Below are 15,515 nucleotides of genomic sequence, written 5' to 3' on the forward strand. Positions count from 1 at the left end.
TTCAATATAATAGGATCAAATTACCAATATATTTTATGCTAAAATTACTTTAATTGAACTTTTGAATTGAACAATAAACAAGTAAAATTTCAATAAAAGTATTTTATTAAATTTATAATTAATTTTTCCTAAAGCGAAGTTAATTAAAATTTAAATATAGCAATAAATTATTTTGGCATAACTAATATAATTTGCACATGCGGAAAATACGAGTATTTTACAGGTGCTTAAAATGCATTTAATATTAATTTTAAACAGAACAATATAGAAAATAAAATTCTCATATACCATATTACACGAGTAAATATTACTACGTATCTATAAATAACCATATATAGCTCTTATGTTACATGTACTATATCTCAATATTACACACAATGGTTGGATTATTATGCATCTATAATTTGTGGGATGTCTGTCCTTTAATCGCACACCATAAGCTACTAAACTTTATGTAATGTTGTTGAAAATAATCAAAATTCTGTTTTATTACTATTAGAGAATTTATGAAATAAAATAAAATAATGTGCATGTGTTACAGTAAGTGAACCCACAGATACAGATACAGATACAGATACAGATACTGATACCTACAGATAGAGATACTCACAGCATGCTCATATAACAATTTAGAACTAATGCTTTGTATTTTATGTATAGATAAGTTTCAATATTAACAAATAATTGATAAATTTGTGTTGGGTTTTGAAATAAAGACAATTTGCCAACAAGATGCACATGTTGGTATTACATCAAAATTATTGCTATTGCTAAGATACTCAAAGTTGGTACTCGTATAGTTGATGCTGTTGTTGTTATTGCTGTTGTTGCTATTATTGCTGTTGTTGGTACTTTACTGTTGTTATTACTGTTGTTGTATTAATTATTATCTGGTCAACATAAACTTAAACATTTCAACGTACTTATCTCTATTTGTCCTCCCACAAAGGATGCAAGATAAGAGATACGAGTAGATTGCACCAACATATGCCAATCAATAGGATTGTTGGTTGAAAGGGCAGCATTAAGTTGCATTGAGTATGATTATTAAATGTACAGGGTATATTATGCAGTTATTTAAGTAATTGTATATATGTTTTAACTGAAATAAATAGCTTTGAGCTCTAAAGTGAAGTAAATGCTTTTATGCTTTTATCTTAAAATATTGAAGGAACTTAGTCAGTTATACTATATATTTGCAAACTATTATTACATCAGCTTACTAATACCCTGTAATGCAAAAATTTATATCTTGTTTTATCGTCTTATTTGCAGTTATTTTACTGCTATTTGCAGTTAATCAATAAGCCAAGTTGGCTATTGATATATGAATACGATGTAACAATACGCAGAGATATCAAAAGAAGTAGATAAATAACTACAACAAAAATATTTGTGATGTTATTTGCAAATATTGAATTTCTGTGAGCTTATTCAATATTAATTACTATACATATGTATATAAACTGAATGATAGTCCTTATTTGAATAAAACAAACAAACTTATATTTATTTTCTCTTATAATTTTAAGGCATTTAAAATTTGCTTTTGCATTTTATATTTATTTTTTTATAATTATACTTTAATTTAAAATCAGGTAATATTGTAAATCGAACTAAAAAGAAAATATTTTCACAATCGATTAATTGTAAAATTGTTTCTTAAATTCGTACATTAAAAAATAATCACTCATACGCAACGTGTACCGCATTTAACTGAGAATACAATATGTATCGATATTCATCTACATATAAATTTTAGTTTTACATAATTTTTATTTTAATTAAATAATAAATGTTTAACTTTTAAGTTTTATGTTCTCTGCCCTCTTCACTTTCACAGCTTTCGTTCAAAACAAATGCTGATACTACACTTAAAGTACTTTTTGAACTGAAAATACATCAACATGAAGAAGATATCAAAAATACCGTAGATCGCGCCATCAAAGAAATGACAGTCAATAAAATACTTGATGAAATCAAAAATACTTGGACACATTTGGAATTCGAAACCGAACCGCATCAACAGCGTCAGCAAATACAATTGCTCAAAGTATCGGAGGAGCTAATCGAAACTTTGGATGATAATCAAATGCAATTACAGAATATTGCCACTTCAAAACATATTGAATACTTGCTCGATAAATTGATGCACTGGCAAACGATTTTGAGTGGCGTTGACAGTCTCATAAGCAATTGGTTTGAAGTGCAACGTAAGTGGCTCTATTTGGAAAGTATTTTCATTGGTTCAGCCGATATACGTTCACAATTGCCTATGGATGCAGCACGCTTCGAGGCTATTGATAACGAATTCACTCAACTCTTAGCTGAGTTGGTGGAAGTAGGTGTAGTTATGCGTGTGGTACTAGAACATAAACATGTACTAGATACCTTAAAACAACTGCAGCAACGTTTGGCAATATGTGAAAAGGCATTAAACGATTACCTGGAGACGAAACGTTTGGCTTTTCCACGCTTCTATTTTATTTCTTCAGCTGATCTACTGGATATCTTGTCTAATGGAAATAAACCACAAATTATAGATCGACATTTTATCAAACTATTTGATTCTATCTTACGTTTAGAATATGAAGAAAATACGTCACATGCTATTGGCATTCATTCCAAAGAAAACGATGAATTTGTCCACTTCATTACTTCGAGTGATAATACAGGACAGGCCTACATTATATGTACAGGACGTGTGGAATTATGGTTAAATGAAGTCATCCAACAAATGCGTTGCACTTTGCATGAATTATTCCGGCGTGGCTTACACGCTTTTATGGAGAAACCACGTGAACAATGGCTTTACGATTGGCCAGCACAGGTGGCACTATGTTGTAGTCAAATTTGTTGGACAACAGATGTCAATCGCGCTTTCGCGTGGTTGGAAGAAGGCTACGAAGCTGCCATGAAGGACCTACACAAACGTCAAATAATGCAATTGAATGCCTTAATCAATCTCTTATTGGGCGATTTGACACCAGGCGACCGTCAAAAAATTATGACCATCTGCACAATAGATGTACACTCACGGGATGTTGTTGGAAAAATAATACATGCTAAAGTAGAAAATTCATTGTGCTTTCAGTGGCAATGTCAGTTAAGGCACCGTTGGGACGTTGCACAAAATGTACTAGGAACAGAAATATCTGGAGCTGAAGACTGTTTCGCCAATATATGCGACGCTGAATTTCGGTATGCCTATGAATATCTGGGGAACACTTCACGTTTGGTAATCACGCCGCTTACAGATCGATGCTACATTACTCTGACTCAGGTAAGCAATCAAAATTATAGAAAGGCTTTGTGTACATAAAATATGATGTATAGAATATGATGAAGTTGGATTTATTCATATTATCTGTAGTCTCTACATCTGGTTATGGGTGGCGCACCCGCTGGTCCTGCTGGAACTGGAAAGACGGAAACAACAAAAGACCTCGGACGCGCCTTAGGGGTTATGGTATATGTTTTTAACTGCTCTGAACAAATGGATTACAAGTCATGTGGTAATATTTACAAAGGGTTAGCACAAACAGGAGCTTGGGGATGTTTTGATGAATTCAATCGTATATCTGTGGAAGTATTGTCCGTAGTAGCAGTGCAAGTCAAAACTATACAAGAAGCAATTAAGGTAAATTCTCAAAATATACAAAATTTCTTTTCAATACAAATTAAGCTTAATTTGTACTCAATTTAATTATATTTAATTATAGTCTCTTTTTTATTTTAATATTCAACATTTTGAATCTACTGTGAACTATTTTTCCTTATAATGCAGATGCAAAAAGAAAGTTTTGAATTTATGGGTGAAAACATACCACTTGTACCGTCTGTTGGTATATTTATTACCATGAATCCTGGTTATGCAGGTCGCACAGAACTACCAGAAAATTTAAAAACACTATTTCGTCCATGCGCAATGATAGTGCCCGATTTTGCTCTAATTTGTGAGATAATGTTAATGGCAGAAGGATTTCAAGAAGCACGTCTTCTAGCACGAAAATTCATAACACTCTATACGCTCTGCAAAGAGCTACTATCAAAACAAGATCATTATGATTGGGGGCTAAGAGCTATTAAGTCTGTATTAGTAGTGGCAGGCACACTGAAAAGAGATGATCATAGTCGTCCCGAAGATCAAGTATATAATAAAAATAACTTTCTTTAAAGAAATTCATAGTCAATTATTTCAGGTACTTATGCGTGCTTTACGTGACTTTAACATACCCAAAATAGTAACAGATGATGTACCCATTTTTATGGGACTCATAGGTGATCTCTTTCCAGCACTCGATGTGCCACGCAAACGAGTATTTGAGTTCGAGAAGACCATACGTCGTGCCGTAAATGAAATAAAACTTCAACCCGAAGAAGGTTTTCTCATGAAAATTGTACAGCTTCAAGAACTTCTGGATGTACGTCACTCCGTATTTATTGTCGGTAATGCGGGTACTGGTAAAACAAAAATTTGGCAAACGCTAGTAGAGACGTATCGCATACAAAAGCTGAAACCAGCTTACAATGTTCTAAATCCAAAAGCTTTATCAAATGATGATCTCTTCGGTATAGTAAATCCAACAACACGCGAATGGAAAGATGGTTTATTCTCATCAATCATGAGAGATCAAGCAAATATGCCTCCAGGCAATCCTAAGTGGATTGTGCTAGACGGTGATATTGATCCCATGTGGATTGAGAGCTTGAATACGCTAATGGATGATAACAAAATTTTAACACTAGCTAGTAATGAACGAATTTCCCTGAAACGTGATATGCGTCTACTTTTCGAAGTTGGTCATTTAAAAGCGGCAACACCCGCAACTGTCTCACGGGCTGGCATTTTGTATATCAATCCACAAGATCTGGGCTGGTCACCGTAAGTTTATGTTAGACTTTTGTTTTCACTATTTATTGTAATTTTAATACTTTTCGTACAGTTTTGTACTATCTTGGTTGGAAACTCGTGCCGATATGGTTGAACGTAGCTTGCTTACTACATTTTTTGAAAAATATTTTCCCAGTCTAATACAGCATCAAGGAGACTTTCGTCGTACCACTCCCATAACAGATATGGCAATGATACAAATGACTTGTAGTTTACTGGAATCTCTGTTGGAAGTTCATCAAGATATTTGCTTGAGTAATGCAAATACTATGCCAACCAAAAATAATTTGCAGCACAGCAGTAAAGCTACAGACTCATTAGAATTAGGCCTGGAATTGTTATTTATATATGCTACTATGTGGGGCTTTGGTTCTGCTTTATATCAAGATCAGATAATTGATTGGCATCAGGAATTTCACAAATGGTGGACATTAGAATTTAAGGAAGTAAAATTGCCAACACAAGGCAACATTTTTGATTACAGTCTAGATATAAGTACAAATAAATTTCAACATTGGAAGGAGTTAGCAATGGAGAGTACAGGCGATCTTACAGATACTTTGCAACCACTGCAGGTTAGTTGCAGATTACTTAGCTTAATTTAACTTTTCTTATATATTATAATACTTTTTACAGAATATGCTTATACCTACTGCTGAAACCGTTCGGCTTAACTACTTTTTGAAGTTGTTAATTGATAGGAAGCAAGCTTGCATGTTAGTAGGTAACTCTGGTAGTGGCAAGGGAGTTATACTAAGGGAAGTCTTCAACAAATATGCCGCAAAACAAGAAATGCTGGAAATTGCTTTAACACCCACAACATCTGCAAATACGCAACGAAGCATTTCCGCCTCGACACGCCTCTTAACAGTACAAACTACTTACTTTAATTTTTATACAACTTCCGAAATTTTTCAGAAAGTACTTGATCGTCCACTTGAAAAGAAATCGGGACGCACTTACGCGCCAGCTGGTCCAAATCGTCGTTTAATTTATCAAATTAATGATTTAAATATGCCAGAAGTTGATGCTTACGGAACAGTACAGCCACATACAATCATAAGACAATTTATGGATTATAGTCAGTGGTAAGTGATTATTTAATACAAAAATCATAGACATAAATGTAAATTTATGCAGCTGATTTTCTAGTCTAAAAATAATATTTTTTTAACACTAACATTAGGTACGATCGTCAGAAATTGCAGTTGAAAGATATACGCCATTGTCAGTTTGTCGCTAGCATGAATCCTACAGCTGGTTCCTTTACCATAGATCCTCGTTTACAGCGCCACTTTTGTGTTTTCTCTGTAGCAACACCAGATGAATCAACCTTACAAATCATATATAGCAACATACTTAATAGTCACTTGGAAAACCCACTTAATGGTTTTACTAAAGAAATTAAATCCATTGCTAATTTATTGGTTCAAGTAGGAATTGCCTTGCATCGTCGTGTCGAATATGCATTCCTACCCACTGCTATAAAATTTCACTACATGTTTAATCTACGTGAATTGACAAATATCTATCAAGGATTAATGAATAGCATGGGAGCTCCTGCACAGATTGGTACGGTCACTTCTGTAACTAATGGTGCCATTTGTACAAAGCCTTCCGAACTAATACGTTTATATGTACACGAAGCATTTCGAGTTTATCATGATCGTTTAGTAGATCCCTATGATATTAAGTACTTCAAGTCCTGCATACGTGATATATTCAAAAAAGATTTCGAAGATTTCGATGAAGACTTTGTTTTTGCCGAACCACTGATTTATAGTCATTTTGCACAGTCTTTAGTGGATCAGAAATATTCTTCAATCAAGAGTTGGGATAGTTTATATCAGCTACTAATTGAAGCACAAGCCAGCTACAATGATGTGGTGGGCTATATGAATTTGGTCATGTTTGAGGATGCAATGATACATGTGTGTCGGTAAGATATTATGTAACTGTTTATTCTGTAATTGGTATTGATTGATAGATTGATAATTGGTATTTATAAATTGTAGTGCCAGTAGACTTTAAGTATGGGTAGATATACACAACCTCTTTATTATATCATATTCTTATTATACTTTTTTATAACATATATACTTTATTATAGATTATTTCATATTATATTTTTGATTTTTTGTTTCATATAAATAAAAATTATTGTAATGAATCAAATAAATAAATTATTTAAATAAAGATTTAACTAAACATATATACGTATACTCTTGTACAACAGCATTAATCGCATCCTAGAAAGCCCACGCGGCAATGCCTTACTCATTGGTGTTGGTGGCTCTGGAAAACAAACATTAGCACGATTAGCTTCTTTTATATCTTCCTTAAGTGTAACGCAAATACAAATCAAGCGTGGTTTTTGTCTACAGGACATGAAGGACGAAATTGCTGCATTGTACATGAAAATTGGACTTAAAAGTGTTGCTTCTGTATTTCTCATGTCAGATGCACAAATACCCGATGAATCCATACTAACGTTAATTAATGACTTATTAGCATCTGGTGAAATACCTGAACTGTTTTCGGAAGACCAATTTGAATCCATTATCAATGGTATACGTAATGAGGTAAAACAAAGTGGCGCACTTGATACAAAGGATAACTGTTGGCGTTTCTTTGTGGATAAAGTGCGACGTTTATTGAAAATCGTTTTGTGCTTCTCGCCTGTTGGACAAACGTTACGCATAAGAGCACGTAAATTTCCAGCGATTATAAGTCGCACTTCGATTGATTGGTTTCATGAGTGGCCGAAATCAGCCCTAGAATCGGTGTCACAAAAGTTTCTCAATGAAATCGATAATATTTTATCGGTAAGTTGAAAAGTTCACAATAAACCTGAAAATGTACATGTAAACTTTACATTTGTCTCCGACTTTTTTCCTTTGTTTCAATTCCATCCTGTGTAACAGACTGAACTCATTCAACCCATTGGATATTTTATGGCTTACGTACATGGCACAGTAAATGAAATATCGAAAATTTATCTACAAAATGAAAAACGTTACAATTACACGACCCCAAAAACATTTCTCGAATACATTTTCCTCTATCGCAAACTTTTGGTAGATAAAAATGGAGAATATACGCGCCGCATCGAGCGCTTACAAAGCGGTATGGCTAAATTGGCCGAATGTGCACGTCAGGTAGATATGTTAAAGGTGAGTAAAAGTACACTTTTTCCTCCAACCCCTCCTACCTGCACTGCCTGCAAATGGAGGCAATCAGACTCGCATATCGGATGTACATAAAATACGAGAATGCGCAAAAATCTGCTACTACTGCCACATTCAATTAGTTCGTGTAATTGAATTGTTTTTTGTACAATAGCCACGAAAGCAAATACATTTCAGATACGTGAAACAGTGAACCAGTGAAACGGTGCAACATTGTTGGTTGCTTTCGAGATATGTTCACTTTTTTACACTTCAACTTTCAGACATTTTGTGGTGAGATAAGAGTGAAGAAGAGAAGATTTATAGCGATTTTTATTTAATTAAAAGTGATAATCAGTAGCAGAAAAAATGTTTGCTATTACTAATTATATCGGTTGAAGTGTTTCGAGATGAAAAGTACTGGTATGGAGTAAGCGTTGCATAGACCAATGAACCTCAACCTATGAATCGTCAATTTTAATTACCGCTTAGTGTAACTTAAGAAAATACGCACGTACTTAATAAAAAAATAGAATTTTGCAAGTCAATCCCCAGTCTCGCTTGTACGAATCATAGAGTAAAATTAGCGTGACTTTCTTCGTATAACGCTTCTTCAATAGGTTCTATTCACAAGAAAGAATAATATTCAGTTTGCAGTGAATAATGCCTCTCGAGAAGAATAATATTAAAATTTAATTTTTAGAAAAAAAAACTATAATTAATTAATTCAATTATTCTGCAGCTGATTTATGATTTCACAGTAAGTAAATTTATCAATGAACTTTCATAGCAAATTAACAAAATCAAAGTTCGAACATACAAGTCAAGTATGGCTTTAGGTCAGTTAGCTAACGAACACTGGCTCTGAACTTCAAATTTGGCAAGCTACGAATCCAACCCTTGCTGCTTGTAGCAAATAGGAATAAATAAATTAATATAAGAAATAATTCCAAAACCAATTAGATGATTAGTAGTTAGTAATACTCGGAAGAGCTGTATGGTTGGTCCAAAATTCAATTAAGTAAAAATAATTAAAGAAAAACTTTGTTGTTGCAATTAATTACTGTTGGAAAACTCTTCAAAAAAGTAGAGTTACTGTATATTAATAGACGTGTATATATGAAGGTGTATGCAAATGCCATAGGATTCAACCAGTTAAAATCCTTAAATTCAATTTAATCTCATTAACATTACTTTACACTGTGTGTCGACTCTGCTTAGAAGCAAATGAAACTTCCAGTCACATTCTCTGTGACTGTCCACAGAGATTTGATCTGAGATTCAACCAGTTAAAATTCTTAAATTCGATGTAATATCATCAACATTACTTTACACTGTTTGTCGACTCTGCTTAGAAGGAAACGAGACTTCCAATCACATTCTCTGTGACTGTCCAACTTTGATCTGAGATTCAACCAGTTAAAATTCTTAAATTCGATGTAATATCATCAACATTACTTTACACTGTTTGTTGACTCTGCTTAGAAGGAAACGAGACTTCCAATCACATTCTCTGGGACTGCCCAGCTTTGATCTGAGCCAGGAGGGGATCACTGCGTCGAAAACTACTCTCTCCTTCTGATATTAGGAGATCCTTAACTGCCGACATTCTGGCTTTCATTCGGAAGGTGGAATATCTTCTGTTCGGTTAGGGTCTGTTACAGCACAAAAGATCAATCATGGTCGCTGTGCTCTGCTCCGTTGGGAGGTAGTACTCCATTTATTCCTATTCCTACCATACAATGGTACGACTTGAATTTATTACGCGAGTACACACTGACTGTTGGCTCAATATGATCTGATGTATTTTTTTAACTAAATAAATTTTAAGAAATAAATGTTACAGTAAAACGATTGATAAATTACAGGGTTGCTTGCACTTGGAAACATAATTTATGAGATTCTAAATAAATTTTCGACGTAAAGGAAATGTTTCATGTTTGAGTCCAAAATATTTTGGAACTTATCATTATAACTTTTTCTCAGTTCGGCTCTTAGTTGATGTCTTCGATACAATTAATGAAGTAAAAAAATCATTCTCCTTTTCCTTAAAATATTCACTTTTTCTATAGTGTTTTCCGTCTATAACATTGCACTACCTATTAACAAAGCAAAACGTTTCTTTAATTACCAAATTTATTTTTCTTTAACACTTCAATGACTTCCAAATATAAACTACACTCGAAAAGTTGATTCACTTTTGTTTGATTTTAAATTAAATTAAAAATGCTAATTAAAAAATAATAGTAGTAAAAAAATACTTATTCAACTTCACTGTAACTCTGAGGAAAGAATCCTACGTTAAGCAAATAGAAATGAAATATTTTTAGTAATTTTCGAGAGAAAGAAAGAAAGTTTTTCCTTTCAATTTGAAGCAAATATTGAAAAATCGTGCCTTGATTTGCAAAAACTTTTTGTTACAACGCAAAAAATAATAAAATATTTAAAAATTTTAACTTTTATGCAGCAGGTGTAGTAGAACTTTTCCAATATTTTTTGTTCTCACAATGTTTAAAAATAAAAAAAATCGGTTCCTGACTCAACTAATTGGGGGGCACAAGTAGAAAGCAGCGAACAAAACCGTAATGTTCCACAAATATCAAATCATTATCATTATCTCAAGAACTATTAATTATTTGTTTTTTTATTTGGCTTTCCATAGGATCAACTTGCCATACAGGAAGTACAATTAAACGCTAAAAATGCAGCAGCTGATAAGCTCATAGTCATTGTGAGTGCGGAAAGTGAGAAGGTGAAACGCGAGAAGTTTATAGCTTCAGAGGAAGAAGCACGCGTACGTATTATTGAGGAAGATGTATCCATCAAGACCAAAATGTGTGAAGAGGACTTACGTAAAGCAGAGCCTGCCCTTGTAGCAGCTCAAGCCGCACTGAACACACTCAACAAAAATAATTTGACGGAATTGAAGTCATTTGGCTCACCACCCAAAGCGGTTGTTAATGTTTGTGCTGCAGTTATGGTCTTGTTGGCGGTGAATGGGAAAATACCACGCGATCGTAGCTGGAAGGCAGCTAAACTGACGATGGTACGTGTGGATCAGTTTTTAAATGACTTGGTCAATTACAACAAGGACAATATTCATCCTAATATTATTGAAGAGCTACAGGAGTATTTAAAGGTATGAAATATGAAATCATCGAATCATTAGACGTAGACCGTCTTAGTTTATGAAAGTTTTTCCACGAATAAGAATTTGCCCAGCTCCTTGCTGATAATCCACATCTGTAAAGATTATTGAAGCATGATGGTTAGAAGAAGATTAAGTCACCGTCTGCCTATTAGACAATAACCGGTTACAGAAAAATATCTAATTCATCATCTTTACAGATCGAAAAGAATAAAATATATTTATAGATATTGTCATTTTGTAAACATAGAGAATAATCGACAAATACATGACTGTGGTATCACATACTAGTTAATCTACTGTGAAACTGCCATAAACCAGTTACTGGTTTCTTGTTTCCAAATGACCTCACTTAAAGAGAACAACTTTTGTTTTCATATATCGAGAGCATAGAGTTACTTGGGTATTAGAAAATAATTTTTTAACTCTTTCTAATATGTATTTTTCTGACATAGAGATGTCGGATGTTAAGGAGTATTATTTGCACTCAAAATATAGTTCCTATATTACCTTATATGACGTTTCACGCATATTAAGTTCTCAATAAAACCCAACTCTTCTTTCGAGAAAAGTGGCCAATATTCTGACGATTTTAGTTTTCAAGTGTCAAACCGAAATTACAAAAGAATATCCATATTTCTTTGATAAAAATCTATTTGATGTACTTAAAGATGGGAACAGATTACCAAATTATATGACCTTGGGAATATCATTAATAAAAATATGGTAGTATTAATATTAGATAAGTCCGAGAGCCACTTAGGTCTTAGGTGAGCATAACATGAAAGCGTTTCAAAATCACTGATATAGCAAACATAGCCTTGTCTTGACTTATGTGAAACTCGATTAATGTGTTTCTTCGAACTCTTTCTTTATTTATTTGTTTATATTAATCAAATTTTTTTTGAAATGTATCTTTCCTCTTAAGGATCCTGAATTTAACCCGGATAATATTGTGCAAAAATCTGTGGCAGCTGCTGGTCTCTGTGCTTGGGTTATCAATATACATCGGTATCACCAAGTTTTCCTAATAGTAGGCCCTAAACAAAAAGCATTACAGGACTCACAGGAAGAATTATTAGAAGCACGTGAACGCTTAAAATTTTTAAAGGATAAAATAAACGAATTTGAAGCTAAATTATCCGAAATCCAAGCAGAATTCGAGGAGGCGGTTACAGCTAAACAAAAATGCCAACGAGAAGCTGATAAAACAGCGTTTACCATTGATTTAGCTCATCGCTTGATTAATGGCTTGGCTAATGAGAACATCAGATGGAAGGAATCAGTTCAAAGGTACCATCAATTTTATTGAATATGTCTATGTTTATATTTAAGATATGTCTATATTCTTGTAATGATATATATTATACTTTAACAGTGGTCTCTGCCTAAGGAATGGTTATGATACATATTTAGCATCGTAACCTTCATAATTTAATAATAATTTATGGTTACCAGCCAAGTGTTACAGTACAGTGACCTTTACACCACAAGTGCCAAAGTTCAATGTCTATAAAATGAAAGTAAAATTGTAGATTATTTATATATTACTTTCATAGAGAATTTTTTCTCATCGTTTTTGATAGAAATGTTCTGTCATTGCCATAAATCGCAAAGTATGAAAAAATTGTTTCAATTGTTTTCTGCATTTTTCTTCAGTTTTGATGAATCACGTCCTTTTTTCGAATTTCTGTTACAAGTCCTTGAAGCATTGCTTACATATTCCTTAATGTCAAGGTTCCACTGAGGGTAGCAACGAAAGGTCAAATATAAAACTTTTTATTGTCTGCAAACATTATTTTCTATTTAATTCTAATATTTATAAATTTCAATTAATTTCTCATAAAAACTTTTGGGATTAAACTTTTACTTAATGTGGAAGTTATTTGCAAATTGTTTGGTAATAAATAAACTTTCTAAATATACATTTAGATTAGATTTAAATTTTGTAATATAACTGAACTTCATAATAATTTACACTGCATTTTTTATTTTCTCCATAGATGCATTATTGCGATATGATATTTTTGATTATTCTTTTATCGACCCGATATATTTACAATTTTATAAGAAATGTTTAGATATTGACGATTATATGATGCTACTTACATATATGATCTAGTTCAATTGTTTGCAATTTCTCAGTTAGATAAATTAGGGTCACAATAATACCTATAAATATATTAATTTTCTTTTTTTTTAATTATTTTCTATAGCAAGTATACATCTGTCTAAAGTATTGAAGACATTAAATATATTTTAAAATTCAATTAAGTTTAGGGAAAGTTTGTCGACGATCTGTTCAGCAACAGAGAGTCATATTAGTTGTTTAATAGATATAAATAAAAACTATACAATTTATAAATATTAATATTAAAATGAATTTAACTAAAATCAATTTAAGTCCACTGGACTTGTTCTTTTAAGTCTGCGATGTCTTGAGAGCTCAACTATAGGTAGTTAGCCAATATAGAAATTTGCATGTGCAGTAATTGTTGAATGATATTTTCTACTTCTAGTTTTGATTTCTTCGTTGGTTGTTAGGATTTGAAGGTCATTGTATATGATTAAGTTACTTACATACCATTCTGCGTTTATTATTTGCCTAAGGATTTTAGACTATTGCCGTAGAATAATGTTTATATTAGAATTTCTTGATGTTACCCATATTTGTAACCCGTAGGTTCATACAATAATATATTTGACTCTACTTTTTGAAGATTCAAGTTACTTTAATTGCTATCTTTTATTTTGTTGAGAGAAAACATAATGACTAAAAAATTCTTAACCAATAGTTTGCCCAACTATATAAATAACTCTATAATTTGCCCAATAAATTCAATTTTATCAATATGATACTAATTTTCTGTTTATTTGATATATGCTGTATATCATTTATACCATAAATATATATAAAAAACATAAATAGAGCACCGCTATGGAAAAACTATCAAATTTGTTATAAAATTTTATTTGTTAGCAAAATCAAACAGATGGTTGAAATTTCTATTAAAAACGATACTCCTGACATAATGTGCTGGTAAATAGGTTATGTATGGTAACGATAATCGACAGCCATATTACCTACCCTAACGTTTTTAGTGACTTTTAACTAAGTCAGATAGTTAAACTTTCCTTACATCCATATAAATATGTCACAATTTCATTGTGAGCGGTTGTAATTCAAATTAATTTCATATTAATGAGAAATATATATAAGTAATTCTTAATTATGGCCTACAAGAAGACTGAATCTTTACGGAAAATCTCAATGCTAGTTTGCTAGATTTTCTTTCAAAAGATCTCGGTCAATATGCATGCAGATGCCTACATATCGTGGAATCTCTCCATCTACTATGAAAAAGTAGGTGCAAATCTTATAGAAGAAATCAATCCACATGATATTCTCCTAACAGCTTTGATATGAATAAACATCAAGTATTTGCTGCGAAAAATCTCAATGAAATTACTAGATTTTTTTTAAAAGAACTCTATTATTAAAAAGAACTATTATTAAAAAGTGCGTGAAAATCTTATGAAAGGAATCAAGCAATTTGATCTTGTGCAAACGGCTTTGATATTAATATACATCAAGTATTTGCTGCTTCAGATATTCTATGACAATAGGGTACAAACACAGTATAAAGTAAATTAAAAAAACATTTTATCCTTTCCAATGTTTATCCTTTGATATCCTCTAAAATATTTAATTATTCTAAGATCCTTACAAAATCAAACGCTTTTATAAAAAATAATTAAAATCAGAATTATTAAAACGCATTTCGATAATTATTTAAGCAAATGCTTAAAGCTTTTGGAACATCTTGAATTAAATAGCACACACGCACAAACTCACACCCACACATCAACAAAGAAAATCCCTACAAACTTACTTCTCAAAACAAAAGGATCATGGGATTTTTACTGGGATTTTTACCAATAAAAAATTTTGCCTTTGATTTCAACAGAGAAAATTACAGAAGCGACAAAAACTTCTGCTAAATTGTAGTTTAAAACTGCATGAGGAATTCAAGTCAAAAGGAAAGTTTAAATGTGTTGGTGTGCTTATGCTTCACAAAGAACTGTTAGCGCAGCTAACGTTTGTTTTTGTTTACGTGTGGTTGTGTATGTGTGCTCATGCATCAAAAGTACATATTTTGCTTTCAGCGTGTATAGTTGCTTACGTGCCTTTGTTGTTGTTGTTATTATTATTATTATTGTTGTTGTATTATAATTTGTTGTTGTGCTTGGTTTTTCTTTTTATGCATGCACAATTTGAAAATCGTGTGTAAGCCTTCGTGTGCTG

At 32.3% G+C, this 15,515-nt stretch overlaps 1 protein-coding gene across 1 annotated transcript in view; it reads left to right on the forward strand.

The window, feature by feature from the left end:
• The window catches only part of LOC119676739 (dynein beta chain, ciliary-like), a 50,459-nt gene that overhangs the window by 24,489 nt on the left and 10,455 nt on the right, over window positions 1-15,515 (forward strand). Inside the window, exons 17-27 of the mRNA XM_038087995.1 lie at window positions 1,844-3,283; window positions 3,374-3,640; window positions 3,788-4,150; window positions 4,203-4,885; window positions 4,947-5,469; window positions 5,531-5,982; window positions 6,081-6,833; window positions 7,131-7,719; window positions 7,819-8,067; window positions 10,724-11,200; window positions 12,138-12,502. Of these exons, the coding sequence (XP_037943923.1) occupies window positions 1,844-3,283; window positions 3,374-3,640; window positions 3,788-4,150; window positions 4,203-4,885; window positions 4,947-5,469; window positions 5,531-5,982; window positions 6,081-6,833; window positions 7,131-7,719; window positions 7,819-8,067; window positions 10,724-11,200; window positions 12,138-12,502 (6,161 nt within the window). The remainder of the gene's footprint in view (window positions 1-1,843; window positions 3,284-3,373; window positions 3,641-3,787; window positions 4,151-4,202; window positions 4,886-4,946; window positions 5,470-5,530; window positions 5,983-6,080; window positions 6,834-7,130; window positions 7,720-7,818; window positions 8,068-10,723; window positions 11,201-12,137; window positions 12,503-15,515) is intronic.

Source organism: Teleopsis dalmanni, chromosome 2, assembly GCF_002237135.1.
Source record: "Teleopsis dalmanni isolate 2A chromosome 2, ASM223713v2, whole genome shotgun sequence".
Lineage (NCBI taxonomy): Eukaryota > Metazoa > Arthropoda > Insecta > Diptera > Diopsidae > Teleopsis > Teleopsis dalmanni.